The 27,454-nt window shown below is 39.6% G+C and overlaps 1 protein-coding gene across 1 annotated transcript; it reads right to left on the bottom strand.

The window, feature by feature from the left end:
* On the bottom strand, positions 1 to 27,221 carry BMP3 (bone morphogenetic protein 3). Its single transcript, XM_004614359.2, has 3 exons — positions 26,802 to 27,221; positions 11,302 to 12,218; positions 1 to 4,327 (listed from the first exon to the last, which is right to left on the bottom strand). Exons 1-3 carry the CDS (start codon positions 26,995 to 26,997, stop codon positions 4,136 to 4,138), a joined length of 1,305 nt encoding a protein of 434 aa, XP_004614416.2. The 5' UTR covers positions 26,998 to 27,221; the 3' UTR covers positions 1 to 4,135.
* Positions 27,222 to 27,454: the final 233 nt, after the last annotated feature.

Here is a 27,454-nt window from a genome sequence, read left to right as displayed (position 1 = left end):
TTCAATTAAGCAATTTTTATTTTCATTTTGCATAATAAAAAGCTCCTATTATTGAGGAAGATGATACAAGTTCAACAAAGCTTAGACATTTGTACTGGTGTCCTTCACAGGTTAACTGCGACAGTCTCTGCTCATGGATTGAACTAAAGACCCAAATTTTATTTTGCATGTAATAACTATGGTAAAAGAGGATTTTTTCTGACCATCTAAGAATGAAAATTATTACCTTTATAGGAAAGAAACTGTCATTAAATAAATTAAAAGCATATTTAAAGTTTTCCATATACATATTATATATATTTCTTTAATTACTATTGACTGTACAAGCATTAAATTCTCCACTAAAACATTTACAGAAACTAGTGTGGAAAGCTGAGGGGAAGGCCAGGTTTTCAGAAAAGAGTGATTATTTAATCACATAAGAACTACATTAAAATAGAATTCTCAAATGTAAAACACTATACAGAAAGTCAGACTTACTCACGATTTCTTATTTAAACTGATATTTAATCTTACACATCAGGCATACATAACTATATCTCTAATGCAACCTTGATTCAACAAGAAGTCAATATGCAGATTTTGGCTATTTGTTACCCTAGAGAAGAGTGGAAGGAGAAAGATTAAGTTATATCATTATATAAAAAATTGTGATGTCATACTGGTAATAGTGTTTACATATTTGTCTATAAAGTATTGTCTAGGAAATAAGAGATTTTTGTAAAACAGATGTTTTAAAGTAAAAAATTTATCTTAAAGAATCAATGATAATCAGTTAATATATAACTAGGTGAATATAAAAATTTTCTGACATAAAATAATCCAGGGATCTGGGGAAGCCAATCTTCCAGTTTAAATTCTACAACCCCAATCCTGTAAATTGTATGCTATTTACACAAGTTACAAAAAAATAGTTTGAAAATACTATATTGATATCCATATCCTCTGAATTTAAATTCAAAACAAAAGTTATTTTAAAATTTTCTTTGACTGTTATAGTTCATCTCTAGGAAGTGGTTCAGGGATTAGCTGGGAGATAGAAGGGGTGAATAGTTTACCTCTAGGAAGGGGCTCAGGGATTGGCTAGGAGGAAGAGGGATGGATAGTTTATCTCTAGGAAGAAGCTCAGGAGATGGTTGGGGGATAGAAGCAGTGGATAGAGAGAGAAGAAATAGAGATGTAGAGTGAGAAAGCAATGCGTGATTTTAGAAATGGCACTTATAAACATAATTTCTCTTCTCATCAGTCTTGCTTTCTGTAAGATCTAGCAAATTGTGAGAGTAATTCAATTTTCAAATAATATAATTTTTAATTAGACTATGAATTTATATACATCAGCTTCCACAACTGAAAAGTAAGTGTCCTTTGAACGTTGGGAATAAAATAGCTTCAATTTAGTCCATACTATGTCCTCAATGAAGTATAAGGCGTTATACTGATAGGTATAGGGCCAGCCAGTAAAAATGACCAGTTAACAATTATTTTAAAGGGTTCAGGGAAGTGGTTAAGTGATAGAATACATTCCTCATTGGTGTGATGCTCTGGGTTGTATCCCTAGAGCCTATTTTGATTGCTAAGACTACTTAAGTCTTTTTTTTCTACTATTTTGTAATTATTATCATTGTGCTTGATTAGTTTTTTTTAGCATTAAATTAAATTATGTTATTGTAATTTAAAATTTATTCCTAGATTGTATTGGGGAAATTTAAAGATTGGGGGGACTTTTTTTAGACATTTTAAGATTTAACTAAGTGGGTAGCAACTAAAATTAAGAAAGTTAACATGCAGATACCTGGTTAGAAGTCTGACAAGTAATACTGGGACCAGCTAGAGGTTTTGCTAGAAAAATGAAGAATTTCATCAAATCTTCCAATGAAAAATGTTTTTATACTGGAAGTGTTTTTTCTTAATATATTGTAAGATGGCCGCATGCTCACTCACTTTTTTTTATATATCTCTGTATTCAAATTTTGATTTATTTGTTTTTTACTTTAGCAGGGCCATACCTGGCAGTATTTAGGGCTTCTAGCTCTGGCCTCAAGGGTCGATTCCGGTGGTGTTCAAGGGACCATATTTGGTTCCAGGGATCATTCCTAGGTTTGACCACAAGTAAGGTAAGTGCTTTAACTAGTGTAATATCTCTCTAGGCCTGCATTCACATTTTTTATAAAATCTATTTGAAAGTGTTGGTTTCATCTACTTCACTTTGAATCTGTAACTTTATATTACCAGAACAAAAAGAGAATTCTTGCAAATCATAGTAATTCAGCCACCAATATTTCATTCATGATTTAGAGCTGGGTGTTCCGTTCATGGAATTAACACTCACTCATGCAGACTTTTGCTTACTCCCAAAGTGCCAGATTCTTTTTCATGGGATTTTTCTTTAACAGGGTTTTAATAACACACAAAAAAAATCACTTCAGCCAAAGAAGATGGAATGTAAGAACACTGAAGAATAGGACATTAATTGACAGAGGTACCTGTAGTGTTTGGGGTTATCACTCTCATCCATTCAAGGAAGATGTGTACAAATAGCTAATATTTTAAACTCAAAATTTCAGTGCTAAAATGGCCGTCCAATTCAATCAGTCAGCCTGTACATCTTACCACTAAAGACACAGAGTTAACACAGTGTCTTTTGTAAAATATATGCTCAATAATAAATATTTATTAAATTTTGAACAACTATAGTAACAATAACCCCATGTCTTCTGATATTCCACAGCCTATAAAATAGCTTGTCTTTATAGAGCTGAGATTAAACAAAGGTGACGATTAACCACAGATATAACATCAAAAACAACCCATGGTTTGAAAAAAATTATGCCATACATGTAAATAAAGTGAGTGAATGATTTTTGAAACATATTCAAGGGCAAAAGTGTGAGGAGACATTTAAGACAAATCAAAATGGGGCCAAATCCCCCAAAACATCTGTAGTTGATTGCCTTTCTTGCTGAACAAGTTTTGGTGCTAAAAATGCCAAAAATGGTTTCTATTGTTGAACCAAAAGTCTTGATCTGGGTAAAGAAGTACCTGAATCCGGTTGTAGTAAAAATTGATAATAAACCTATGATTATGATTAAATACACTCAAAGAATTTTCCAATATTCCCTTAGTTCTTGAGGCTTGATATATATTATTACTTCACAAGAAGTAAAGTCATAGAAAAATAAAAATGGAAAAGCTTCCGAAATAATTCCTGAAGTTAATAATTCCTTAGTTAACACTTAAGTTAACTAAGTGTTCTTATGAAAAAGAGGTATAGAGTAGGAACTACATCTGGGTTTTTGAAAACTGCATTGTTGGATTCCTTTTCTGGGAGGCAAAGAAACGAAAACAACTGTATTTCCAATTAACTGTCTAGGCCAAGTGGTAACTCTCTGCATATGCTCTTGAAACACTCTATCATTTTTGGTGAACTTCTCATAATCAAATGTGCTTGCCAGAACATGACATGAAAAAAAATTCTGTGTAGACTAAATTATAAAATCATATTAAGCAAACCTTCTTTCTAACGGCTTGAGAACCTGGCAATGTGTGTTCACAGGCACACCACGACACATCACACATTCTTCACTCAACTTTTAACTCAGTGACAAGGTGGGGGCAGAGACAGGTAAACAAGACTCAAATATTCTAAGCGAAACAGTAATGTTGATTGGATTATTTAGCATTTGTTTAGCACTTGCTGAGTTGTTTTTTTCTTTTTTCTTTCTTTTTTTATTTTTAGGAATTTAAGGCAGTTCACCTACTTCAAATACAAAATTATTCTATAAAGAGTAGAGATAAATGATAAATTGTAGTGTTTTCAATCTATTTCCAAATCCCAATATAAAAATAAATCAGTGCTTTTTAACAGTTCTAAAAACATTTAAGTGAATTTTTCATGTGTGATTGAGGAAGAGAAATGTATGTTCATATTTACTTAAATCTTGCTTTTAGTGACATTCAGAAACTAATACAGTTCAGTTCTGCTTGGTGGAAATTATCAGTCTATTTGCTTACTCTCTTTTTTGGACTGTTAAAAAATCCCTTGAAATGAAATGCATTGGCAGTGCAAAAAAAAAAAAAAAGTCCATAAAAATAAACTAATGATTGAGTTAAGATTTCCAACACATTCCCTGCCAGCTTATCTGCAAGCGCAGGACTCTACTGTCATGTTAGGATATACTTTAAGAACCACATTCTTATTTTCATCAAAGAATAAGATACTGAGTGAAGACATCTTTTCTGGGACACAGCAAGGCTCTGGGATTCCAGGAACAACCCCCACAGCTCTGACGATGCTCTGGATGGTGGCATGATTTGATGGCTTCAGAGACTAGAGAAAGAAATGGGAGAACACGTGCATTAGGTGAACTGTTTTCCTTGAGAGAAAAGCAATACGCTTATGCATCACTAAAATGCATACAGAAGGAATTTATTCCAATCAGGAAGCACTGACATCAGTACACATTCAGCACAATCTCTGGTACCACCATCACTTACACGGTTACCATTTGCCATGTATTGAGTGCATGCTACATGCTCAACATGCTATACACAGCTCTAACCCTTACAACAGAGTTGCCCCTCCCATATTGTAATCAGTGAAGAAATATATTATAAAAGCTTAAATGATTTGTCTGAAGTCAAACAGCTAAAAAAAAAAAAAAAAAAAAAAAAAAAACAAAAACGCTAGAGTGAGGATCTGGCTCCAGTTAGCTCAGAAAGAAAGATCTAATTAAAAACAGCTTAATTACAGGGCTAGGGTAGTACAGCAGTTAGGGCGCTTGCCTTGCACATGGCCTATCTGGGTTTAATTCTGGGACCCCATTTGACCCCCTGAATCCAGTCAATAGTAGTTCCCGGAATACAGAGCCAGGAAATACCCCTTAGCTTTTCTAGGTGTGGCCAAAATAATGAATAAATAAATAAATAAATAAATAAATAAAACAACTTAATGCCCAAACAGGGGTTTAACACATTCTAAGATAATCTCGGTACACACCCTAGGTTGTATAAACTGCAACTAAAAACATTTGTTCTTGACTCTAACAAGTGCTTAACACAAATAAATCATTTACACCTCAATAGTGATATTTATATTTGGTTGTCAAAATACAGCTAAGTGTGCCAATGGCCATTGATTTAAACTATTACCAGGAAAAACTGGTTGGTAATTGCTCCACTCTGCCCTCAGGGCTCTTCAGAAGTAAGTAGTAGCTAGGGTTAGGAGGGCCACAAAAGTGGCCACTGGAGGTCACTGTTACTCTATGTGTTCAGACTCAAAAGCTTAGAATTACAAGTGTTCAAAGAGTGGGCCAGGTCCTTTGGGAAAAATCTAGGCGGTCTAAGGTTATCCCATGAATATCAGAAGTCTGACCCAAGAAGCTTGAGTGAAATCTGTTGATAGCAAATGCCAAATGGGACCATTAACATGCAGGCGAAACATGTGGTTTTATTTAGATGGAATGCCACGCAGCTCCACTCTCCTTGACAGTCAATTTCCAAGCCCAGAATGTTTAGGGATTGCCAGAATGGTTAAGAAACTGTTTTGAGAGATGCCACACTTTTCATCATTTTCCCCCAAAGTCTCTTTTAGGCAGGTGAGACCAGTTTTGTTTTAAACACATTTAGAAACAGAAATTTGGTAACTTGCCAGAGGTCACATGTCAATTCAGTAGTGGGATTTCAGCCAAAGCTCTGGCTTTTTAATTTCAGGATACGGAACCATGTTGCTCATGGCTCAGAAGCACGTCTGCCCTGGTGAATTGGTACTTTAATTTCTTACTTCTAAAACACTTAGTAAGGGGAACTGGAAGAAGTTAAAGGAAGAAGGGCACACAGCAAGCAAGAGAAGTAAATAATAAAATTGACATGCTGTTAAAAAATATAATACCTTTCTTTGGCAGAGCACACAAACAATTGGATTTGTCTCATACTATCTTTCAATTTTAACAGCAAAAAGTAAAATAAATTAGACCTCAACTTTTTTGTAAAGTGGTATAGAATTCTTAAAAGTCAACTTAATAGACTGCCTTTTAAAAAAAGTTCATTGTCCTAGGAATTGGAAGTATTTGTTAACAAAAAATTAACTTTTAACTAATTAGCTTTCAAACTAGGCATTTTCCCCCTGAAAAAGAGAAATCAATATTTTTTCTATTTTTCATACACTATGCAAAATCAACAAAATATAGGTAATTGACCCAAGATGGATTCTATATTAAACAGTAAAGGCTAATAGTCATCATGTTACTTTGTTAGTATGGATACTTCCTAATGAAAATCTACTTTCCTTATTGATTTTAAGTTGTTCTTAAAACTCCTGGGTCCAAAGAGCTTTTGATGAAACCCCAAAGGAGTTTTTTAAACCACAGACTTCCCCACATCATTTTATTGATTATTTTAATGATTCCTAGAGTAGTTAAGTTTCCTGTGAAGTGAAGTTACTGAAGAAGATGAGTTCTCCATTCTTAAATGCCATGCACAGCTATTTCTTAGTGCCTGAACACTGCAAGCTTTAGATAGCTAAACTTATTTGCACCCCCCCCCCCACATATCCTTTCAAGAAAGATAAATCTTGGGGCTAGAGCGATAGAACAGCAGGTAGGGCATTTGCCTTGCACGCGGCCGACCCGGGTTCAATTCCCAGCATCCTATATGATCCCCTGAGCACAGCCAAGAGTGATTCCTGAGTGCATGAACCAGGAGTAACCCCTGTGCATCACCAGGTGTGACCCAAAAAGCAAAAAAAAAGATAAATCTACACAGCAGCTTCCTGGAAATCTACCTTCTTTAACTGAACAGAGCATTCTGTAATTATACCAGAGGTTCCCCTTGGATGGTTTCAGCGCCTCCACTCGGGAAGGTGGCACTACTGGCTTTGGGAAACTTCTTTGAACACTGAGCAAATGCACTGAATAGATCCATTCGAAAAACGAGTAGCGGACCCTTCCTTTTACCTCTTTCTGAAGAAAATAATTCCCATCAACAAAAACAAAAGGTTCTGTACAAATGACCCAGGAGAGATATGGAAAATATTCAAGGGTGTTCCCTAGGAAAATTCCTGACTTTTGGGAAAGGGCTGTAACTCACAAGTGATAGCTTCACGAGCGAGGGCAGCTCGTGGTGGGCTGCTGGGATCAGGCGCAGGGCTTGGTGCTTCTTATCAAGAACCTCTCGGCCCTCTGGGGAGCTTCTCCCTTCTTTCCTCACTATGGAATCCTCTGATCAAGCTGACATTACCAGGAATAATTATGTCATGCAGAAAAGATGCATGCGGTAATTTGCTAGTTTGAAGCATATTCTGAGTCTGTGATTTTTGTTTTCGAGTTCAAATCATGTTTCTCAAGACAAGCTGTCTTATAGCCGAGAATGCTAAGTGAACAACAATAGCATTTCCCTCACCCGTCCCTCTTTCACGGAGCTTGAAACATGCCTTTTATATTAGTGTAGGGAACTCTTTGGAGTAGGAACTGCAGTGCAGCAAGATGTATGAATTTTATCATTCACCTTCGGGAAGCAGAAGGCGTGGAGATGGGAGATGGAACATTGAGGCTGTATCGTTTTAAAGTAATGAAATGTGAATTTCTTCTTTATATGGGACACTTGGTTCAGTGCTTAGATTCTTTGGTGCCTAATTCGGCGTCTTTGCTATTCATAGCGTTTGCACCATTCCATGCAAAAATAACTTCATTCCTCTAACCCGTGTTGGTTCTCTTGGATCTCTGTCAGCACAACGGCTCAGTCCTTTTCATTGGAAATCTCTGGTTTCCATATTTGCTGGGGTGGTGAGGCAAGGCAAATGCATATGACTTGGCTTTAGTTAGACGGGTATTTTTTTTTTTTTCATTTCATGGCAGAATTCCAAAGATCTCTCCCAGGGACAGCAGATTGGGTTTGAGAGGCTAGAAATCAGAAAAACCCCAACCTCTGTGTCTGTGAATGAAATCTGCCGTGCTCAGACGTGCACCTGCCAAGCGGCAGATGATGTCCTCAAGTTGAATTTGATTACAGATGCATTAGCCGGGGAGAGTATGTCATGAGCTAAGAGCTTTCATTCCTGACCTGGGCCATGGGGCTTTGCTCCGCTCTCTTCCAGCCCAGCCCACATGGGTGTGATAGCCCAGAAACTATCTAATTGGAATCAGCGAAAGGGCAAAGCTTGGAATTTGGGAAAGGCAGAGCACAGCTGTTCTAAATTACAGAACAGGTTGTCAACTTTTGCAGACCGAAGCGCTCTACCATAGAGAGCAGACTTCGCCGAGGAGGCCAGGAGGAAGGTGGGCCAACGGGAGGGTGCATCTGGGAGAACTTCACTTCGGGGCAAAAATGTATATCTAAAGTTTGAAGGTTCTTTGGCACCTCAATGATTCCACATATGTTTGGACTGATCTGGTCAGAGATCTTATTTTGCTCTGTTGCTCCGGCTCTATTTTTTATGGAAAGAGTTCACTCTGGTTACCATGTGGGAGGTGGGGTGGGTAATAGTGATGCCTATTCCCTACCCCTCCTGGACCAATTTCATACTGTTGCACCTTCCCCATCCTTTTCACCACTGGACCACTTGAAAGGCACAAGCTAGAAAGAAGGCTTCAAGGGAACCACTCGGAGGCTTTAAAAGTTTCGCAGATCCACACAAGGTGATGAGAGACAGAGAACTCCATGTAACAGCCAAACTTCCACTCTCAGCTTGGCAGAAGGAAGTCTCTAGCTCACAGAGAAGCTGCCACACTTCTCCCTGTTATGTCTCCCTGGAGTTCTGATGTCATTCCAAGTTTTGACAAATATTATGATGAGTTCAGTTGCTGCAACTGATGCTCTCCTATTGTATTACTCTCCAAAGGAACATAACTGGAAGGGCTTATGGGCCATTGAATCCACAGAGAGAATCCTATTTTGGACTTGGTGGTGTTTCAAAGGGGACTAGAAACATTTTCAAAACTTTTTCTTGTTGTATATCTTTTATTCTCTTGATCCCTTTCTTATGTGGGCTGGATTCACCCATCCTACATTTCATTTTCTACTCTCAGTCTCAACAATGGCCCTCAGCAATGACAAGAACAGATTGTTTTACGTACATATATCATGTGCAAGGTGTTTTTTATTCTGTTTCTCACTGTTTTTATTATGAAGATTTTAAAAAAATACTTCACTATTATACTTATGACTAGGTTGGGAAAATTAACACAGAGTTTGAGGAAGGGATGCCAAAAACCATTGTTGGTAAAAACAAGATTCAAGATGAAAGGATTTGACTCTGGCTTTTGCCACACGGGCCATTTAGGGCCAGTGGTGGCATCAACATTTTGGAGGTTGTTAGTAGAATCCTAAGTCCAACCCCCAGGACCACTGTATACTAATAATAAGATCCCCAAGCAATTTGCCAGCAGATGAAGGTGAAGAAACCCGGCTGTGATCAAATGGGGACCTTTAAAGCTTCTGTTGCACTATCATACTTCATAGGTTTGTGTCTGTTTTTCTAGTTATTCTACATATGCTTCTGACTGTATTTTATATCACCCAGAGCCATGAACAAATCTACTGAAGCAACAGTGATGTTTTAAACAATAACATGTAAGTGGAGAAAGGAAGGGTGAATTGGGGTAAGGGAGCAGGGTGCAAGGCTCGAGCTCCAGAACAGGAGTTAAGAAGCTTAGCAACCTGGTAGCACCACATTTTCACAGATTCCTATGTCCTGGGATATGGAGGGGGAAGAGAGAGAGAAAGAACTCCTCCGGGTGACCAGAAGAAATTACAGTTGAGGAGAGTAATAGCAATTTTTTTTTATACTTAAAAAGTCATTGAAATTAGTCCTTCAGGTTTCCTGGGTTCTGACATCTTGTTTGTATTTTTTTAACTGGATAAGTTTGGTTTGATTAATAAAATGTCCTTTATAGATATGTAGACAAAATAATGTTCTTTACAAATATTTGGATAAAATCTACTGACTAGAGAGGTCACCCTGAGGGTCGGGCCTTATATGCTACTGACTCAGGTTCCATTCCTGGATCTTTTAGCTCCTCCAAAAGTAAACTCTGAACACAGAGCCAGGAGTAATCCCTGATCACAAGTGTGTGTGATTTCCCTCCTGAAAAAAAAAAAAAGAGCCACATTTAAAATAAAGTTGTTCATAAAATTGTAAATGTATGTATTCCTTACATTATGTTTGGTTTATAAAATTTGGAATGTGGAAAAATCCTTGGAAAGAAAAAGGAAACTGTGGAAAGTTTATCTTATCGAGACATTCAAATGTAGAAAAAAAGGGATTTCCTTCAAATGTTAAGGTGTTCAGTCAGTCTGGCCTTGGCCTTATTCTGTGGGCCTTTGGCTTTATGCATGTTCAAATTTCAATGATCATAGGATTAAAACATGTTTGTTTTAATGATCTGTAAGCAGAAGTTGGTCACTCTTTGAGGCAAAGGATTTTTTGCTATATCACATGACAGCAAAAGTTGATTATTTTTAAGTTTGGGAGACGTTGTTTTACACTGAACTCTCTTTCTAGAGTCACTTTCTTTGGAAAAAATTCAAACTGTTACAAGAGGAGAAGGAAATCGCAGCAGTAGCTTTAACTGAAAGGCAGAGACCATCTCACTATATTTTCCAACTCTAAATTCAAATAAAACCGTCACTTGGACTTTCCCTGCAGGATAGAGATGGGGACCCGGGAGCCTTTTGAAAACATTCTGTCAGGACAAAGTGCGATCCCCGTTGATTCTGGAAGAGATACAGAGAAGCACTAAGTTGTTGAAGTGGAAAAGTTTTACCAAGTGGCTTTTATTTATTTATTTATTTATTCATTTTGGTTCTTCCTTTTTGATGTTTATCAGAGAAGTAAATGAATTAAGCAGCTGCTGGATTCCATGAGGAAAATTTACCTGGCTCAACCTTCATCCTGAACCCTGTGGGAAAAATTCATTTCACAAGAAACCTTATACATAGAAAAAAAAATGTTCTGCATCAAGGCATCAATCCAATTAGCCCCTCCCTTTGCTCCCCTGACGTCCATTCATTCCTTAAATATTCCCGCAAAGATCAACGTGGGGATTGCTTACTCTGGACAGGTGTAGAGTCGCACGGGGCTCGCATAGCTGAATATGCACATTGTTTGGAAGCAATACAAGACAAACGTTATGCATACATTTTTGCTATATTATTTTAACCACCATTAAAGAGAAACCAAACGTAGCCACAGTACTTATCATACTTGAGAAAGCAATAAATAAAGGTCCAGATGGGTTTTGTAAGTGAAAACACATACTCTGTTGAGTCAACGGAAGTAGGAAATGTGGGACAGAGAACATGGGTTACCTTAGGCATGGGGAACTGGCACGCTCCAGAGCAATAATAGGCATCGAAGGATTTGGGGGAGATAATCCAGTCACTCCAGCCAATATCTGCAAAATCGACTTTCAGGTATCGCCTGGCACAATTCCGAGGCTCAATCCATTGCTTTCTCCTTGCCTTCTTCAGCGTCTGCTCATCAAATTGGAGGGTCTGGCCATTCTGGTGGGGTCCCTTTCTCTGTTTCTTTTTGCTCTTACTCTTCTCAGGAGGCTGCGTCTGGAGAGTCTTGTAAGGTTTTCTTTCCTCCCAGGCGCCATCCTCGTCCTCCTTATACTGGTATTCTGCACCAGGAAGCTCGTTGTTCTGCAGAGGCAGCAGGACCCCGGTGGAACGCTTCTTCCTCCGTTCAATAGAAAGGGCTGCCCTGATGTGGCTACCCATTTGGGGCATGGCTCCACTGGGGAAACTTCGGTGTCCTTGCAAGCTCGATACAACACTCTCCGGCTCAGAAATGGCAGCGTCATTGGCGTACACCAAGATATAAGGTTCGGGAGATGATAGCATCTTCTTTGGCATCTGGTGTCCTTTCGAGGTAATGTTAAATCCTAGGAGGAACTCCTCATCTTCCTTGGCTTTCCTCAAAAATTGAGTGATGTCTTTAGACAGCCAGGACACAAAGTCTCGGTGAGGTTTGGCTCTCTCTACCGAAAGATAACCGAGAAGTTGACTTTGGTTTCTGTTGGACTTGAGGATCCAGGCTGAGATATCAATTTGGATGTGTTTCCTCAGACCGAGCCGTGAACATCCTCGAGGCATGGGGCAAGTCTGGCTGATGTTTATTAGTTCCCCAACATAGAAGTAGAGTGTGGCAGATAAAATGTTTTCAGACTTGGTTAGAGAAGTCAAGTTAAAAACATGAAGTCCCTTGACGTCAAGGGTTCCTAGGAAGGAAAGCGAGAGTGTAAATAAGAACAACAGGGTGCTTAGCTTACATCATATGTAAAAATCAACAACCTGGTGTATAAAGAAGATGTGCAAATATATATATAAATTATGTTATATTTAAATGCACATTATATGTATTTACATAGGAATGGGAATATTACTTAGCTACAAGAAACAAAATCCTTCTTTTTTCTATAACATAGATGAAACTGGAGAGGGTCATGATAGGAAATAGAAGTCAGAATGAGAAATAATGTCCGATCTTGCTCATAGATGACATATTTAAGGAAATAAAGCAACAGATAATATTCAATGAAATGAAGAATTGTATACATAATTCTCACAAGTCAATAACAGATAAGACAGACCAATAAAAAGCGAGCAAAGGAATTGTAGTAGACATTTCTCCAAGAAGCTATCCAAAGGGACAATCTGTCACTGTCACTGTCATCCCATTGCTCATCAATTTGTTCGAGCGGGCACCAGTAACGTCTCTCATTGTAAGACTTATTGTTACTGTTTTTTGGCATATCGAATACACCACGGGTAGCTTGCCAGGCTCTTTTGTGTGGGAAAGATACTCTCGGTAGCTTGCCGGGCTCTCCGAGAGGGGCGGAGGAATCGAACTCGGGTCGGCCGCATAAAAGGCAAACACCCAACTGCTGTGAGAAGTTAAAAATCATCAATATGACTTAGTTATTTGAGGAATGTAAATCAGCTACAATGAGGTACACTGTTTAGAATAATTTAAAAAAAAAACAAAATATGTGTTAGCAAGGGAGAAATTGGAAGCTGTTTACATTGTTACCTGGAATATAAAGTTAAACATGGTGACTCCACAATTCCAATGCTGGGTATCTAGCGAAACTGATATAATATCAACAGAAATAATATCTACCTCTCCTGTTATGAGAATTAAGTGAGCTATGAATTAAACACGTCATAAAAGGTGCAGTAATGTTTCTGAAATATAAATTATTATTATTATTATTAATGTAGATCAGTTCAAGTATACATAAGTTCATAAAGAATTCAGTAAGTTTTCTTTACATACAAGTCAATGTTATCAATGATAAAACTGACCTTATTAAAGAGACTATATATTCTATTACTTGTCTCACAAAATTTAGTATGCAGGAAGAAGGAGAGTAATGAGGAGTTCTCTCAAAATTTAGTAAAACAGTTGAAAACAATGAGCTCTGGCTTCAAAGCGTTATAAAGAATTAACGCTTTGGTGAAACTCCTCTGATATTTATGACATACCATCACTTTAAGAGTTGAATGGTTTCTTTGCAGCTTAAGAAAGTTATTGAAACTGCTCAATTGCATTTCCAGTTCTCCAAATCCAGAAATCAGAAAACAACCAAACAGGACATTGGTTAGTAAGCACACATGTTGCTTCCTTCTTTTAAATCCTCTAATAACTTCAGGGTAAGGCTGAGGTTTCATGGAAGAATCCCCAATTGTTCAAATCAGCCACCAGACCTTGGACCCTCTTCCGTGCACTTGCTTCATATACATATTTGTTTCAGAAACATACACGCAATCGGGAAATTATGTTCTTGATCAAAAACATATTTCAGTAAAAAACAAAACATTTTTATAAAGACGTGGAAACTGAAAATGAGTTCATTTAGTCCCCAAGCACAAGGGAAGTGCAATGGGAAACATGTTTTACTAATTTTTTTTTAACACTGTGTGAAGGAAAAGGAGGAAACTGCCATTTGTGCACATTTATATAATCCATGACACCAGGGTAATATTTTACAGACCTTTATAACAAAGACATGGCATCAGGGTTATTCAGACACTCTTGCCTTAATTCATACCAGTCACATAAACATACACTTTTACCCAAACTTCGTGTAGCAGATGGACGATTAAATGGAAGGAGCAAAGTTGCTGTGTTCTAAGTATGTGGCAATCAAACGGTTGCACAGACTTGGAAGGAAGAAATGGACTCCCAGGATTGTGGGTGCTAGTCTGAATGGGTGAACCAGTTACGCTTCTCCGACCCCCTCTGCTCCCACATGTGTCTGTTGTTCAAACATAGTTCCAGACGCTCTGTGACCTGTGGCTCACCACCTGCTGTATCTGTTCTATAGTTCTTAAAAGTATTCTAGAATTTTCTATACTGCCCCATGGCTTTCATTTCAATTCAGTGCACTATCATGAAGTCAAAGCTCTTTAGTTTGAGATGCTGGAATGATAGTACAAAGGGTAGGGCATTTTGCCGACCCGGGTTCGATTCACGATTCACAGCATCCCCTATGGTCCCCAGAGCACTGCCACCACCAGGAGTAATTCCTGAGTGCAGGGCCAGGAGTAAACACTGAGCATCGCCGGTGTGACCCAAACAAGCAATAAATAAATAAATAAATAAATAAATAAATAAATAAATAAATAAATAAATAAATAAATAAAAGGCCCTAAAGTTTTGGCTTAGCTCCTCTACCACCAGTAACAGTCCTTAGGAAAACAACCTAAACCCTTTAAACATCAGTCTGTTCATTTGTCAAATGGATTTGGTAGTCTCCACTGCAGTACTGTTGGGAGATTATTTTAATGGATGCATGTCAAGCCCATAATACACAGGAAAGATTTAGTGAATGGTCGTTAACTAGAATGTATTGACTGAGATGCTACTTAAGTTCAAATTGAGATCTACAGTAAGTGTAAAATACTCCCTGCATTTCGAAAACTTTAATATAAAGACTATACTATTATGTTTTGTACTGATTATAGATCAAAACAATCATGATGGATATAATTCACTTGTATCACTTGTCACTTGTCATCCCATTGCTCATCGATTTGCTCGAGCAGGCTCCATTCATCCCCGTCTCGTGCTAGTGTAGCCCAATGGTGTCTGCTCACTCCAGGAACAAGAAGAACCTCAAACCACTGGATAAAATTAACATGTCACTGTCACTGTCATCCTGTTGCTCATCGATTTGCTTGAGCGGGCACCAGTAATGTCTCCATTGTGAGACTTGTTACTGTTTTTGGCATATTGAATATGCCATGGGTAGCTTGCCAGGCTCTTCCATGCGGGTGAGATACTCTTGGTAGCTTGCCGGGTGCTTCGAGAAGGGCATGATTAAAATTAATATTACCTGTTGCTTTCCCTATTTTTTTCTGTGCGGTCACTGAATTTTCTAAATTATATATGTGGTTTATGTTGTGGCTCAAATTAAATTTCTTTTGAACAGTGGTCTAGAATAACCATTAATGTTGTAGTTGTATAGTGCAAAATGGAAAAAAAGCTTCAAATGCAGTAAGAATTAGCATTTTTCCAAATATGAATGTCCAAGCAAAAACAGTAAATCAGACAAAAAAAAATTTCTCTGGGGTTCAGACAATAGTACAGCAGGTTGGGCCCCGGTTTTGCATGTGGCCAACCTGGATTTGACCTCCGGTGTCACATATGGACTAGGAATAACCCCCGCGTGCAGAGCCAGACCGCTGGGTGTGGCCCAAAAACAAACAACAACAAAAAAAATTTTTTCTTTGGGGATGCAGCATTCTTTCCTTTATGAAGGACAGCTTAGATAAAGAAAATTTTGGTAACTGAAACATTTCCTTCCATCTGTAGCTAATTGTTTCAATCTGCAATCAAATCTAAGACCAACAAATGGCTCTAAGGTAGAATTAAATGGGTAGTTTAAAAGCAATTAAAAGCAACAATGCTTTAAGACAGTTAATACAGACGTTTGGTTGTGCTATTTGAGTTTCACACATGTGCATCCACTATAACCAAAAAAGAGAATGAGCCCAAACCAAACAAATGCCTGATCTTAACCCATACAGATTTCCTTGGCAGGTTCTCCTGGCTACACATATGGCCACTGCTGTCCACTCTAAAGGGGCAGAAGCTTCATAGGCAATCAGCAGGAAGCTAAGGCAGATCGTGCCCTTGCTGTGGAAGGTGTCTTTGGATGACAGAAGAGATAACCTTTGAAACAGAGTTTTAAGACTAGGGAAGGGGGCCTGGGAGAAAGGCAGGAAAGCACACATTTTATGCAATGACGGAGTTTGAAAACTTGTATAAGCCACTTGGCTTCTGTTGGAAAGGTAAAACTATGATAAATTAACTTAGCAAATTGCCAAAGTTCAAGGAAGGAGTGATCTGTTATTTATTTTACAGCGAGTAGGGCATTTGCCTTGCACGCAGCCAAACTGGGTTCAATTCCTCCGGTTCAATTCCTTCCCTCTCAGAAAGCCCGGCAAGCTACTGAGAGTATCCTGCCCGCACGGCAGAGCCTGGCAAGCTACCTGTAGTGTATTCGATTTGCTAAAAACAGTAACAAGTCTCACAATAGAGATGTTTCTGGTGCCCGCTAAAGCAAATCCATGAACAATGGGATGAGAGTGACAGTGACAGTGATACCGCGGTAATGATGACTTTGCCAGGCTAAGGGATGCGCTAGCACTGCCTCACCTATACTGCCCTTCCTTAACACTTCAGGCTGGGGTGGGGTGAAGGAGAAGCTGGGAAACACAGTTGGCTGAGCTCAAGGCTTACTCCAGGCTCTGTGCTCAGGATCACTCCTGGCTAGGACTGAGGAAATACGCGCAGTGTTGGGGACTGAACCTGGACCTTAACCCTTGTATTACATCTATGGTCCCTTTCATTCCATTTTTTAAACCACAAGCTTCAAATTTCATTCTATTAAGTATTTTCAGTTTTTTACTTCTGTGATTGAATGTCTGGGCCATTGAGACTCTATAAATAAATCTCCTTTTAACATCTATGCTATCAATACAAAACATCCAACAAATATCAAATATTTACAATAGAAAAAATAATAATTGGATAGTTGTATGGTATAAATCAGTATAAAGAGATAAATAAGAGTGAGATACATATTCTTCTGCAAGTAGAACTATGTGATAATAGATATAAAGCTCTCAAATTTTGTATATTTTATCACTGTATCACTGCATCACTGTCATCCCGTTGTTCATCAATTTGCTCGAATAGGCTCCAGTAATGTCTTCATTTGTCCTTGTCACATGCTAGAGTAGCCCAATGGTATAAGCTCAGTTCAGGAACACGAAGAGCACGTTGTTATTGTTTTTGGCATATCAAATATGCCATGGGTATCTTGCCAGGCTCTGCCGTGCTGTATATTTTATAGCAAGGGATATTAATTATTTTTTGGTACTGGAATCTTTAAGATGATGATCTTGACCTACTCAAGATTTGGGGTTTACAGTAGGTTTCTCCCCACTCCCTCAAGAGGGATAATAGAGATTAATATAGATATTTATGTTCAAAATGTCAATGAAAAAGTTTTTAAAGCTCAATTTTTATAATCTTCAGAAATATTCTAATGCTAATGTTTAATTACTGAATCAGAAATCTTCATTAGACTTTCTAATCATTGGGAGCACACAAATATTGGGTGAAAAGTGGTTTTTATGAGGTTATAAAATGACAGATTTTAGACTTTCCATCATGTTCAAGTATTAGGAAATGTTAAGTGTATTAACCAATTTCTCGAGGGGCATTGAATACAGGGTGCTCTCATTTAAAATGTATGTATTTAAATGCATATATTGATTCAGAATAAAGCAACTAGGAAAGCAACCAGCTGTTGAAGGGTTTGGTTACTCTCATACATTTCAGTTCAATTAAGAGAATATATGGACCAGAAAGAAAAATATGCAAAAGGTTTATAAATGGCATTCGAATAGTTTACAGATGCTCAGGGCTGTAGAGTGACCATGTTTCTTCTTTCCCACTCGCAAAGGTCAAAGATGAGGCAAGTCTAATAATGAAAGTTGAATAGAGGCAAAATCGAGATCAATATAAGCAGTGACTTTCTAAATGTCTAGCTGGATAGCTAGAGTCTTTTGTGAGACTGGACAACTAGATATCTACCTGGTCTTAATTCTACATTTCATATTAGGAGCTCTTCATAGGAGCTCATCAAAGTAGCACTAACTCTCTTGAATCTCTTCCAATCACTTGATTTCCACCTCTTTGCAAAGAAATGTTTATGATGCCAAAATATCAGTACCGATAGGTGGTGCTATTTTCTTACTATTCACTGGCACAGGCACAAGAAAAAAATGTGATGGCTAGGAATGCATTTATTGGAGTTTATTTAGGATTTGCTATAATTCTGCCAGAATTTTCTAGAGTCATATTATTAAGAATTGAAAAGGGGGTCAAGAAGTCAGGTAATTTTTCTGAGCAAGCCGTCCTACCTCTTAGGACCACACTTGCTCCCGCGTTTCCCTGGAGTACCTTCATCCTACCTTGTTCTCTTGGAGCCCAATCTGTGTTTGCAGGCAAAGCAGAGGCACTGGCCCTTGATGAAAACTTGTGAACATCGCTAGTTGGGTTGGAGCCCTCCCTCTGTTACTACTTCCATCTTTTCACTGCTTCTACCTAAGACCATAAAGTCCACAAAGACAAGCCCCTCGAGTAATTATTCCTGACCTTTCAGTGCCTTGCTGTAACTCATATGTGGTAGAGGTAGGTAAATGCTTCTTTTATGAATACAAATCTCCATTTTGCTGTATAAATGCAGTCTACACACACATCTCCAAAAATCAGTTGCTAACTGGTTAAAATCTATGGCCCTTCACACACACACACACACACACACACACACACACACACACACACACACACACACGGATATGAAGGGCCATAGGACTTAACCAGTTCCTTAGCAATTGAGTTTTTGGTTATTACATAAAGAAAGGAACTCTGTTCCTGTTTTCACTGAAAACAAAGCACCTGCACCTAGGAAACCAAGGACTAATCGAGGAAACGGCTACTGAGAACCATCAGTCCTGATGCAGCGCCTCTCAAGGAGATGTGACGGGAATGCTAAGGGAGTGGTAAGTGGAAGTTCACCTTCGTGCTGGCCCACGCGGCACATTTTCAAAGGGAATTAGAACACACAATGGAAAACTTTTTATGTAAAGTCTGATTTTAAAACAAATAGACCAAAAGAAATCTTGATGATTAGTTAAATCCCCAGGAAGCAGGGAAAACATTTTAGTCACACAGAAAATATGTAACTCAGAACAATCTCCACCCCCCCCCCCCAACCAGCTTCTTTCTCCAAACAAATTATAGCCATTAGCCATTCCAAGGGTGCTGAGGACAGGGCCATATGCACTGGTAGTCACCGGCTAATTATTTGCTCCAGATCACTGAGTCAAGGCTGCAATTTTTCTGTGCCACGTTTAGCTTTCAGGCAGAGGCATAAAGGGAACACAGTCATAGAATCCTGTTTTTCAGGCAGTCCCTGTCAAATGATTGAGTTTTATGGGATCTCAAAACAACCATTCTCTATGGGTCCAAAGTAAAACATGGCCAAAGATGATATAATGTATGTTTTTCTAGAATAGCAACATGTTCATTAATCAGTTTATCTACTCCATAACCTCCACCCAGGGGCATTCCTAGACTGTGAGCTCTCGGAGGGCAGACCCATGGCCTATAAATCTTTGAACCCCTAACGCCTTGCACAGTCTGGAGTATTTATGTCCTGAAAAATATTTGTTAAATTTGTTGAATGAACAACTGTGTAAACTCACCAGATTCAAAAGTGTTTCCTACTTAACACCAAAGTGAAAAAAAAAAAATTCAAATAGTTTCAAGTACCCAAAGTCAGCAAAAGTCCTTCTTGGCTCTAAGTACTATGTGGCATTTCCTTCTAGTTTATCTAAAAATAACCACTCTTAGAACAGTGGTACATAAAGTGGGATAAGATTTTCAGTATTCCCAACATATACATTGAAAATGCCTAGTGGGAAATTCCTTCATGGCAAATTTCTTTTTAAAGGAGACTTTGGCTAATAGCGTTTTTTAATATATCCTTTTCCTATCTTGTCCTTTAAATGCCAAATTCATCTGAACTGAAATGTTACTGAGTGCCATCTATGTGGCAAACTATTGCAAGTACTCAGAATGCAGGGGTGAAGGATATGCTCTTTGGCCTCCAGAAAGTTGGATTTTAGAGATCACTCCCATTATCTTCCTTCTGACAACTAGCTGATTAAACTCAACGTTCTAAAGCTGTGAAAGAAGGGAAAGATGTCTTGATTTGTTTACTTTAAAACTGTCCCCAGTGCAAAACCAGAAAAACAGCGAGATGAAAAGTATATCCATGAAAGCATTTGTTCATGGAAAGGCCCACTGCAAGCTTTTAGTGCACCTCGATTGGCATGTTAATAAACTCTGGATTTCAGACCCTAGACACATGGGCTTGAGCTATGCCTCTTGAACATGGTCCCTGTCACTGTCACATCACTGTCATGACTTTTTAAAGCATTGATTTCTGGATTAGAGAAAAAGTACAGTGGGTAAGTTCTGCGTGCACTTGACCTGGGTTTAATTCCCGCATGTGGTCCCCAGAGCACCACCAGGTGTGATTCTTTAGCAGAACCATGAATAAGCTCTGAACACTACCAGGTATGACCCCATATAATCAAAAGAGATTTGCACTTAGAACCCCTCAGAACCCCAGAAGCAGAAAACAGAAAAACTAGTCCCAATCTCTTTTTATCCTGAAAACCTTACTCATAGAGTATGACCCTACCGAAGCTGGTAATGCAGTAAGATCATCAGTTTGTTCACTTAATGATGGTGTGACTAAATAAAACCAACACACGAATTTACTATGTTCTTTTACCAACACAGGATTAATCTTAGAGAAACGTAGATCACTAAGAAGCTAAAGGACCACTGACATTTGGTTCTAAGATCAATAAAGGGACACGATAGCACTGTCATCCCATTGGTCATCAATTTTGCTTGAGGGGGCACCAGTAATGTCTCCATTGTGAGACTTGTTACTGTTTTTGGCATATCAAATATGCCACAGGGAGCTTGCCAGGCTCTGCCATGAGAGTGGGATACTCTCAGTAGCTTGCCGGGCTCTCTGAGAGAGGTAGAGGAATCGAACCAGGGTCGACCATGTGCAAGGCAAATGCCCTACCCGCTGTGCTATTGCTCCAGTCCACTAGTCCTTTAAAAATATTATTGCCAGCTCAGGGAAATAGCTTCATGAACTGGGTGCATGATTTGCATGCTAAAGGCCTACATTCAATTCCCAACACTGCATGGTACCCTGGACACTGAGCTGAGAGTAGGCTCTAAGTACTACCAGCTATGATCCCAAACCACCCCCAAAATATTATCCCTTAAAATGTGTTACTGCTTTATGTACCAATATGCTAAGACATAGCACCACTAACATGTTAATAGATCAGCAATTTCATGCATTTCCAAGTGTATTCCATATATGAAGGCTCTTCAGTTACGCTGTCATCATGACCAAAGTAGATACTATCTGTGTATAAGCATGTCATTTGATTAATACTATGTCAATATTTCCATTACAAAATTCTATTTCCACGGGCTCATAACATAATCATGAAAATTCATTTTGAATTTAAACTTGGCATAGGAAAGTTCAAGCTGAAATTTTCTGATGCCAAACTTTTTTCACTATAACCACTAAGTTAAAGTTATTGTGATGCTAATTATTAGGATATACAAATTGAACAGTTCAGAAAATCATCAGAATTTGGGGATAAAATTTCTGAAGATGTAGCACAAACATCCTCAGTAGTCATTATTTATGCAGAGCTGATGGATAATTTTCACCAAGATTTTTTAATAAGAGTGATTTTTAATTACATCTTAAAAATACAACAAAACAAATGGGGTATATACAAAGGATTTAATAAATGTACCTACTTAATGGGTCTTTCAAGGTATTAATGGTGATAAAATAGCAACAAGGTAATAGAGATTATCTTTCATGAATTTTGCCACAAATAAAGCAGCTTTTAGTTTATAAAAAAAAAATCATACTAGTTGTAAAATGCTACCAATTCCCTGGACTCTAATGAAGGAAATTTTATAATGAAACAAGAGAAACTTTAATGACAAAAAGACTCTTTGAAGATGTTAAAACAAAAAAAAATAAAAGATAGTAAGATGTAAATCGGACCCAAGTACAAAAAAAAGAAAAACAATATAAATGAACATTGTGAGATTGATACTAAATGGGAAATTAGCAATGGAGTTGCTCTCATTTTGCATACCATTTTTTCCTGTTGTCTTCCCTAAATTGGGAACGTTCTGAACCAGTGTTCCCCACATTAGATATGAAGAACCACAATTATCTTCTCTTGGAAAGAAAGTCACCGCTCCTAAACAAATTCCGTAGAAGTAAAAGGCCCTGAAATGTGCCACAGCAAAGAAAGGGAGAATTTCCAAACATCCTCGCTCGTGGAACCCAATTTTATGTAACACCAGTTGACAGCTTCCAAAGTCTCCTTTGGATGAAATTTTCTCCTAAGAGTTGGATCTCATTTTTAAAAATCAGTAGTTTTTTTGGTGAGTTTAGTATTTAAATGTCTAGGAAGTTCATCATCGTGCCCATTTTTTTCTCCCATAAAAGGAAGAAATTGGGTTCATTTTCTTTGCAGTAGCAGGATGGAAGGTAAGTGTGTGACCACTGAGCTACATCCTTGAGAGGAACTATTTTCTTTAAAGTCTTTATAGAATACAGAACTGCAAAATCCCCAAATCCTTGAATGCAGGTTTAATGTAGTGTTACTACTTAATTTTTAGAAAATCTGAATGGAATCAATCAAGAACCAATGAACTTCCATTGCATAGCGAAAACATATGTAATTCTTGGAATTTATTCTATCTCTGGCTAGATTTTTGATATTCACATCTTGCCCAGTCAGTCATTTGCTTAAGAGAGTTTTTCATTGACCTTCATGGTCTTTGAGTCTGTGTGTCCATACAAAACATTCAATTTAAATGATTTTTACATAATTCATTCTTTCTCCTTTCCATTAGTATTATAGTCAAAAGTTCATGGTATTACAGATTTTTAAATATCAGGGACTGTAAAGCTGTCTTGTCCACTATAGTAAAATCTTCATTAAGGACAATCATGTATTCAAAGCACTGCACATCCGGCTCACCATGTCCAGAGGAACTATTTATTGTCTTTAGAACAGAAACATCCAATGATAGAAGTAGTCTTTATTTTCCATCCCAATTTTAGGTGACAGGAATTTCAATGTAATTGTATTTTAATAATGTGATATCCATTTGCAATCAAACCCTTCCAAAAGGATGCTTTTCCACTACCCTGTGGCTTTGACAAAAATAGTATCATTAGATTGATTATTCAGCCTCAATTACATCTTTCCCAAAGGCTTGCATTTTAGTTTGCATTTCAGAAACATGTGAAATGATAATTCTTCATTTTTGAAGATTTTTGGGGTCATGGTAGGAAAGATTATTTTTTCATTGAAGGAAAATATTCAGTTAAGTCTGGATTTCCTCAAATTTTCCCTTTGTCTATGAAGTCTGTGTGATTTGTTTTTAATAGGTTGACATATATCCACCGCAGTGCAATCTTTTTACAGTCACATATCATAAATTAAAATGATAATAGCATCCTAATAAGATCACACATGCTTTAATCATTTGTTCTGAGGAAGTTACATTTATGATTAAGAAAAATAAGATTAAGTGATTATGGGAATGATGAAAAGTTAATAAACACAAAGTATGTATCATAGAGGCTCAAGCCAGCAGAAAAGCCTCACTTCATGTATTCTTTCACTGCATAGTAGCCAAAGACAAGTGAAACTCAGATGAAAATAAAAGCTGATTTCACATCCCTCTTGTCTTCTTTCAAAGGGCTTTGTTTTGACAAAGCTGAAATTCTCTGTCATCAATAATTTTGTAAATTGCCTTTTACAAAGGGAAAGATAAAGCCTATCTTTGTGTAAACTCTCACACATCACAAAAAGACTTACGAGCGACCAAACTACGGTTTGGCACATCAACTGCATAGCGTGGAGGGAGGAGAAAAGGGGTTAGCGGAAAAGTGTATTTAGGATGAATGCCATCCACCATCAAGTAAGGGTTTAAGTAGAAAGTAATCAGAGGGAGACCACAGCAGCTGAATTCCAACCAGAGATATTCTAGGTTTAGAACAATAAATAATTTTAATCAGGTATGTTCCAGGGAGCAAATAGCATTCTAAGGCCCTCACTCAGCCGGAGTAAGCCCTGGGAAAGTGTGTCTTCTCAGCAGTCACTCCATCTATTAACGCACCAGTTGACTGTGTGTTATAATCTGTAACATTGTTAATACAAAGAAACCCATGAAACCCAGGCACTGTGGAAGAGAAAACGCTTCTGATTTATTAATGCAGACAGTCTCTTTCACCTATATCAGAACGTATGTCCTAAGGGGAAGGGTGTTATGGAAATGCTGACAAGGATAAAGGGCATGTGAGAGCACTTAGTACCTTCCTTCCGGGAGCTATGCCTTCGCAAAGCAGAAACTGCCTTATAATACGGTCCTCTAAGTGTGTTCGTAACTAAACGCTCTTGGAAGAGTTCCAGTAAGAACCACCTCTGCAGGAGTCTCCAGTGCGGTAACATGACCTTAAGCTTCCACAAAAACCAATGTCTACGTTTGATGAATAAGTCATTAAGACAGTCTCTAGGATGTAAAAGGGATTACCTTTCTTATCAGAGCGCGCAGCCTGGTATACACGCTTCAAGCTGCAATTAATCATTTCAAGGGAACTATTGGCCTCTGTATCAGAGTTTATCATTTGATGATATAAAAGGACAAGAGGATGACAAGAGACACTCTGAAATTATCACGCATGGGATGAGCCGAACTCAAAATGTTTCTGGTGCTTGAGTTCTTCAAATCCCTACTCATCCATGGCCACTCAGCCCCAAACAGTCAACAACTAGATCCATGGATGAGCACACTCAAATTGTACTTGCAAATCCTGTGATTCAAACTGAAAATGAAACTTGTTAACACAGAAATACATGTCTTTGTTGCCTCGGCTACTCCCTACAGATATTAGCACAAGCATGAAGTTCCCAGTGATTTGAACCTGCCTCACCCACCCAACCTTCCCACAATTCCTGTTTCCTCTGGGGGACTCCGACATTGAGCTTCATCCTCAGAGCTGCATTAGAGTAACTATGTTTGCTGATGCACGAGGCTGGACAACCTCTTCCAAAGGCCAAGTTTTGGATAAACTTTGGATAAACTCAGCACCTTTCTATTTTTCTCAGCAGAGCTGTCTCCTTCCTTAAAGAGTATGCTCCTAGTTTGAAGAAGAAAATGGGATCTGGTTGAGCTCAGACTCAGCTAAAGTCCTCTGAGTTAGAAAGCAGAATTCACATCTCCTGTAAATGTGAACATGTGATCTGTAGAAAGTATTTACAGCGTTAACCATCAAGCTTTCCTTGATAGATTCTCTAGTCTTTCCCCTTTTCCTCAACATTTTTGTTCCTCAGGAGTTTTACACATATAAATTTCTGGAGACTACTTTCTAGTTATTCTGACAGCAGTGACAGAGTCTGAGGCATGGTCCCCAACTGGAAGATTCTTGTCTACTGTCCAAGGATTCCCAGAAGACAGACCTTGCCTTACAGTTCGTCTTATCATGAACACAGTGAACAAAGAGCCGGGTGCATCCTCAAAGCTTATAAACTGAGTGAGCGGCCAGGAAACTTTCCCTCAAGCTGTTAGCACAAGAGAGGCAGGCTGTGAGCATAAGTTATTCGCTTCACCACAGGGGCCAGGAGGAACGGTCTTAAATCATGACTTGCAGTCCACAGTGATCTGTGTGTTGAAACATGGACGAGCAGATTTTCATAGGCAAATTCCAAGAGGTGTTTACATGCATGGCTGCGCTCCCTGCTTACCCCCTCCCTCCCCATACATCACCTCCTTTCTGGGTGGATGGTACCCTCCCCCTCCCCCATTTGCCCAGATGGGCTTGAAACACCTGGATTAATTTGTGCGTTTGCCACCTAGGGAAGATCAAGTAGTAGAAAGCAGCGTCAAACACAGTAACACAGCAGACGCGAGTTAAACTGACTGCAAAGGGGAACGATGTCAGTTCAAGTCTGACTTTTCTCGCGGCTGCCAGGGGCTTGGCCGAAAGATCGCATCTGGGTAAACATGGCTCAAGCCCAGTCCAAGGGAATTTCCGCTGACCGGTTTAAGAAACAGCAGCACCAAGGTACCCCAGAGATATTGGGGGGTCCCCAGGGCAGGCGAGTTCCCAGGGGCGTTAAGGCGGACACCCTGCTCCGTGTTCATGCGGTTTCTGGAACCAACCTCCCTCCACTGCATCGGCCCTTCTCTCCACTTCTCCCGCACACCTTTTCTTGGGAACTGGCCTTCCCGGGTGGACAAACGCGTGCAAGGACCGTCTCCCCGCAGCGCCGCGGAGCGCAGGGCTGGTGTCCGTGATTGTGCGCGCGCGCGTGTGCCTGTGTGTGTGTGTGTGTGTGCGCGCTCGCGCATGTGTGTGTGTGTGCGTGCGTTTGTATGTCTATGTGTGTATGCATGCTTGTGTGCCCGAGTGTGTGTGTGTGCGTATGTGCGTGCGTGTGTGTGTCTGTGTGTGTGCGCGTGTACATGCATGTGTGTGTGTGCATGTATAAGTGTGTCCGGGGTATAGTGGGCTTCCCCGGGGGAAGCCTGGGCCGGGACCTGCGAAAGCCCCGGGGGGGAGCGCCTCACTCACCTGTCGCTGCCGCTCGGAAGCTGCGGACCGTGTTGCCCCGGCGTGGGGGCTGCGAGCCCGGCGCGGCGACCCCCTGCGTCCGCGGCGCGCGGTAGCTGTCATAGAGCCTCAGCATGTGCTGGGACACCTGGTCGTGCGCCAGGCTCAGGCACACGCAGCCCAGGCACAGGTAGAGCAGCGGGCGCGGCCGGGCCATGGCCAGGTCCCGGCGACGCGGGGGGCACGGGGGGCGCTGGGGTCCCGGCGCGCCGCGGCAGGTGGTGGGTTCTCTCCCGGCCGGACTCCGCGAGCGTCGGGCCGCGCGCGCTGCTCGCTCGGGCCCGGGAACTGCAGCCGCCGCGCCGCGCTCCCAAGGAGCTTTGGATTTTGTATGTGTGTGTCGGTGTGTGCGTGTGTCTGTGCGTGCGTGCGTGCGTGTGTGTGTGTGTGTGTGTGTGTTGGGGTGTGTGTGTGTGCGCGCGTGCGGAGGGAGAGAGGGGGAGAGGGAGAGAAAGAGAGAGAGAGAGAGAGAGAGAGAGAGAGAGAGAGAGAGAGAGAGAGAGAGAGAGAGAGAGAGAGAGAGAGAGAGAGAGAGAGAGAGGGAGAGAAGAAGAGAGAGAAGGGAGAGAGAAGGAGAGAAGGGGGAGAGAGAGAGCGAGAGAGCGCCGGTTCTC

This window comes from Sorex araneus, chromosome 5, assembly GCF_027595985.1.
Source record: "Sorex araneus isolate mSorAra2 chromosome 5, mSorAra2.pri, whole genome shotgun sequence".
Taxonomy (NCBI): Eukaryota; Metazoa; Chordata; class Mammalia; order Eulipotyphla; family Soricidae; genus Sorex; species Sorex araneus.
Note: the sequence above shows the minus strand (reverse complement) of the source record. Positions and strands in the feature narration are given on the sequence as shown.